The sequence below is a fragment of the Aethalodelphis obliquidens genome, unplaced genomic scaffold (genome assembly GCF_003676395.1).
Source record: "Aethalodelphis obliquidens isolate GAN/ISIS:26980383/991018 unplaced genomic scaffold, ASM367639v1 scaffold38, whole genome shotgun sequence".
Taxonomy (NCBI): domain Eukaryota; kingdom Metazoa; phylum Chordata; class Mammalia; order Artiodactyla; family Delphinidae; genus Aethalodelphis; species Aethalodelphis obliquidens.
The window spans coordinates 9502699-9508226 of NW_020837982.1; the positions used below are offsets into that span (position 1 = coordinate 9502699).

General features: G+C 50.3%; 1 protein-coding gene across 2 annotated transcripts in view; it reads left to right on the forward strand.

Annotated features, from left to right (window-relative positions):
• Positions 1–5528, forward strand: part of DHX33 (DEAH-box helicase 33) — a 24554-nt gene that overhangs the window by 6047 nt on the left and 12979 nt on the right. For both annotated transcript variants that reach the window (XM_027130798.1, XM_027130800.1), the window contains exons 5-8: positions 2046–2231; positions 2972–3083; positions 4247–4406; positions 4565–4653. In XM_027130798.1, the coding sequence (XP_026986599.1) occupies positions 2046–2231; positions 2972–3083; positions 4247–4406; positions 4565–4653 (547 nt within the window). The remainder of the gene's footprint in view (positions 1–2045; positions 2232–2971; positions 3084–4246; positions 4407–4564; positions 4654–5528) is intronic.

The following is a 5528-nucleotide window of genomic DNA, read 5'->3' on the forward strand; positions in this document are numbered from 1 at the left end:
TTTAATTAATTTATTTATTTTTGGCTGCGTTGGGTCTTTGTTGTTGCACGCGGGCTTTCTCTAGTTGCGGCGAGCGGGGGCTACTCTTCATTGCAGTGCGCGGGCTTACTGCGGTGGCTTCTCTTGTTGCGGAGCGCGGGCTCTAGGCGCACGGGCTTCAGTAGTTGTGGCTCGTGGGCTCCAGAGCGCAGGCTCAGTAGTTGTGGTGCACGGGCTTAGTTGCTCTGTGGCATGTGGGATCTTCCCAGACCAGGGCTCGAACCCGTGTTCCCTGCATTGGCAGGCGTATTCTTAACCACTGCGCCACCAGGGAAGCCCCAGGATGTCTTTTTAAATCAAATATCAGTCTTTACAATATTACGACCCTACGTTGTGCACCATCGCAGTGCCTTGTTCCTTGTTCCACACAGTCGTACAAGTTTTCTATGTACGTACAGCCAATTTTTCCCCAAGGGTTCTAACATCTATCACATGCCACTCATGAATATTTTTTATGTGTTGAAACACAATCCACTTTTTCCCAGGTCCTTTATTTATGCTGCTTTTCTGCTCCAAACAGGTTGCTCTCCTAGGCCTCCGCACAGCTGTCCTCTTGGCTCTTCCCTCTGCCACCCTCCTGTGTTGAATCCCACGACAGCACCCCGTGTCTGCCCAGCCTCCTGGCCGCATCGGGTGGAGGAGGGGACTTGGGGGTTCAACCACACTGTACTCAGACTTCCAGCGGACACTTGGGTCCTCATGCCGGCACAAGCCCCCGAGGCTCACTCTGAGCCCGAGCCTTTGTGGCTTCTCCAGGGAAGTGGGCGCACCACTTTCCTACCACCCCGTCTGTACGCTCCCCCGTCAGGACTCCCTCTGCCCGGCCAAGTCACTCACTTCCTGCCCCGTCTCTTCATCTTTCAAAAATGGGTTGAAACCCTGTCTTCCTGGGCTTACACCTTCACCGTCATTTTGATAGTATTTGGAGAAGGTCAGGGTGCCTTGTTTAGCTGCTAAAAGCAAACTTGAGATGAGGATTTTTCATGAACAGTGCCTGCAGTGCCCTCAGGTTACATGGTAGCTTTGATGAGTCCTCCCCTTGATGAAGCTTTGACTGTTGTAGATTTTATCCCGGGAATTCCCTGGCAGTTAGGACTCGGTGCTTTTTACTACTGGGGCCCGGGTTCAATCCCTGGTCAGGGAACTAAGATCCTACAAGCCACGCCACCAAAAAAAAAAAAAAAAGATTTTATCCTTTCTGTGTGTGCACCTCTGAACATTTGTCCTATTAATACCGGGCTAAAAAACTACATGCACACGTATAAATACATAGATAATAGATATATGTATTCATGCATAGACATATATATATATATATATATATATATATATACATATATAGACACATACACATGCACAACATATAGATAATTATTAAACATTTTTCAGTTATTTTGCCAAACAAGTACTCTACAAATTAATGTATCTAAACAGACGTCAAAGAAAGATTGGATCAGTGGGTGTGCAGTTAACACATGTTCTTCTCTTTGCGAGGTGAAGGATCCAGTTAAGCCTGGGATCTCAATCCCTTGTCCACGTTCAGCGTGCTTTGGGGGTTTATGAAAGTACACTTGATGGCCTCATTCAATTAGGGCTCCTTTTCCAGCATGAGTGCTTCCGGCCATTTCCGTGGATCAGGATTTCCCCAAGTTGTCTCTTTTGTCAGCTCCATCTTTCAAGATGATTATGAAAGGAAGGCAGCTTCATGCAGATTTTATTTGCTTGCCTGGTTGTGCTTTTCATGGCATTGTTCTCGCTGCAAAAGCAATCTGGCCATCTTTCTTCAAAATCTCCTTAATTCGTTTTTAAACATAGCTGGCTAACTCGAGTACGTTGCAGCCGTGAATTCTCGGTGTGGGTTTTCTCCCAGGGGAGACACCAATGTTTAGGCTCATTTATGTCTCCAGAGTTAAGAAAAATAACTGGGAAAGTTCATCCGTGACCATTGTTCTGTGCAACCTGTGCTCCTGTCAAGGCCTAGTAATCCCACTCTGCCTTTTCTGTAGGAAGCCCCCTCCTCTCAGGACATCCTGGTGTTCCTCACTGGGCAGGAGGAGATCGAAGCCATGAGCAAGACCTGCCGGGACATTGCCAAACACCTCCCCGACGGCTGCCCCTCCATGCTGGTCCTTCCTCTCTATGCCTCCCTGCCCTACGCCCAGCAGCTGCGCGTCTTCCAGGGGGCCCCGAAGGTGAGTGCACCCCGTCTTCTGCCCAGCCCCATCCCTGGGTACCCAGACGGATGCACCAATGGGGCCTGTGCTCCTGTCAACAGGCTCCAGATAAGGTGTGTGGGACGGGATGTGCAGGGACCACACACATGAACTGGAAAGACGCAGGAGGGTAATGCGGGGCTGCAGACACAGCCCTCCCATGGTCAGAACAGGGAGACAGCTGTCCGGGGGTGAGGGAGAGGCAAAGGCAGAAGCCAGGGGCTCAGTGAGTGACTCTTCCAAGGTCCACCGTTAACAGAGCCTGTGTCCACAGTACGTTCCTTGGGTGCCCATGCTGTGCCAGGCACTGTGCCAGCACTTGACACATACTGTCTCTCATCCTCTCGAGAACCGCAAGGTGGGTCACCATCCCAGTTCTGAGGCCCCAAGGGGTGAAGTGACGGTTGCCCAAGGGGCACAGGAGGTAGCTGGCAGGGCCAGGACTCCAGCCCACAGCTTCTGAATCTTGTGCCTCTCCCACCACATCTCGTTGCCTCAAAATAAACTTTTAAGACTGAAGCATTCCCCACACCCTACCCCGCCCTGCCCCGCCCCGCCCAATTTAGTGATCAGCCATCAATATTAATGACTGTCATAATAGAAAAGTCATCTCTTCTTGCTCATGAGTGAGTTGTGACAATTCATGGTGAGGAATGTGTTTTAAAACTTCTGAATCATATGTGTGTCATATGGCTCTTCGGTTTTCTTCCTCCTTTTAGGGCTGTCGCAAAGTGATCATTTCAACCAACATCGCTGAAACCTCCATAACCATTACAGGAATAAAATATGTAGTTGACACGGGCATGGTTAAAGCAAAGAAGTATAACCCCGGTGAGAATTTGTAGCTCCTGATGTCTCTTCTCTGTGTAGTGAGCAGCCTATGTCCCAGTTTCCCCCAGATGATTGTCTCATGTCCGTAACTACGTGAGATTCGGGTGGCAGCACCACAGTCCAGCAGAAAGGCACGTGAGGCAGGAAAGGCACGTGAGGCAGGAAAGAAGAGCCCAGAAGTGGCACACCTGGGGACAGATGGTCAGGGACCTGGGCAGAGGGCATGCAACCCCGTCAGAAGGTAGGCGAGGATGCTGGCTCTCAGGCCAGGGACAGCCTGATACCACATCAGAGCCTCCCTCAGAAATGACATCTGAGCTAGGTTGGTTTGACCTCCAGTCTCCCAGGAAGGAAGCAGACCCCCCCAGGCTGGGGCGAGGCACTAGCTGTTTCCTGAGTGTGTGCAGTGGGCAGCTTGCTTGAAGTCATTTTTATTCAGGGCTGTTTTCTACCTTGCTTTACTCCACAGAGGATTTGAGGCAGCTGAAATTATGGCTCCCGAACGTTTAATTGAAATGCACTGCTAAGCCTTCAAGGGTGCTGTCATTCATGTGTGTCTCTGGGGACCACGTATGTGAAAGGGCTTGGTTCTCTAGTGCCTGGCACAAAATACACCTTTATAAGAAAATCGGTCTCATTCACTCCTAGGCGTAACAGCATTACATTGTCTCTCTTTTATAATAGGGCAGGAGGGAGGATGCAACACACGGGGGACTGGAGGCATTTCATTTTGGGGTCATCGCTTGATGTGGGGCCAACCGTCCTGGTTTGCTGGAAACTGTCCCAGTTTTAGCACCGAGAGTCCCAAGTCCTGGGAGACCCGCTCAGTCCTGGGCAAACGGGGTTGTGGTCGCCTGTGATCGAAGCCAAGGCCTCTGAGATCTACTCTCCTGGGTCCCTGCCCCAAGCACGAGGTCCTTCTGATGTTTTAGTCACAGGTTTCCCACGGTGTTCACAGCAAAGGCCTTGCTTCACCACAGACCGGTCTGGTTTCGTGCTTTCTGACGCAGGCTGGAGCTCTTCTGGACTCGTGTGTCACAGAGAGGGTCCCCGTGTGTCACAGAGAGGGTCCCCGGCGCTCTGAGCAGTGCCTCTCATTGCCCACGCTGCAGAGTTTGTTCATGTGACGAGCAAAGCACTAACACGGGCCATTCTCCCACCAGACAGTGGCCTGGAGGTGTTAGCTGTGCAGCGGGTGTCAAAGACTCAGGCCTGGCAACGCACAGGACGGGCTGGCAGAGAGGACAGTGGTATCTGTTACCGGCTCTACACGGAGGATGAGTTTGAGAAGTTTGAGAAGATGACGGTGCCAGAGATCCAAAGGCAGGCCCAAGGGGCTCCCACACCTGCCCTTTGTCCCGAGGCTTCTGTCCCTGTGGCCCGTATCCTCCAACTGACTCTCCTTGGTGGGCGGCTCTTGCCTCGCCGGCTGGGGGGTCAGGAACACCTGCGTGAACCACCTGCGTCTCTCACACTTGCAGGTGTAACCTGGCGAGCGTGATGCTGCAGCTCCTCGCAATGAAAGTCCCAAACGTGCTCACCTTTGACTTCATGTCCAAACCATCTCCAGGTAAGTGGGGTCTTTGGGAAGGTGTACAAAATGGACAAAAACAACCAGTGGACTCCAAAAAAAAACCAACCAGGTCTTCCAGCGGTCTCCTTTTGTTTAGTATAATTTGGTGGATAACAACCTTAACTCTCAGAGAAGAAACTCAAATCATGAAAGATGCGGTGCCGTCAGCACCATCGCGGTGCAGAATCGGCGGCTTCACGTAGGCATCACGGGCGGGTTCCGAGACCACAGGAAACAGTGAAGGTGGTCGAGGGGGTCCACAGGATACTGCAAACCTAACGAAATCGTACTTTTGCCAGCAAAAGCACTGAAAAGGTTAAGTTTCTTTGCTTTTGACCGGAATTTGATGGGCCCCTGCCCTTCACTGATAATCTCTCCATGTTGGAAAAAAAAATAATGGGGAGTTTTAATGATGGTAGCTTAGTACTTGGCATCTCTTCAACATATACCATTTTCTTTTTTTTCCTCTCTCTCCTTTTTTTTAAGTAAAGAAGCGCAACTAGTTAAAAAAGTAAACAGTCGATGGGTATACGGGGCCCCTCTGTGATCTCAGTTTCCCTCCTCTACAGCAACCACTGTGAACATTTCCCAGTGTCTTCTAGAGAAAATCTTTGCAAGTACATATAGTCTTTTATTTATTTATCATATGAATTTTATTTCATCAGTCCTTGGGCACATATATTCCATCCTCCTCCCAGACCGGGGTGCCTGCAGAAAGGGTTGTGATTGGGCGTCTCCAGCCCCAGGTGCAACAGCACTTATGGGCCATTCACGCAGCTTTCCAGCACTTCTTCCAGAAACAGGCCAAGAGCAAAGGCACCAGCCTTCAAGACTGAGATCAACTTTGCTTTTTTTTTTTTTTTTTTTTTTTT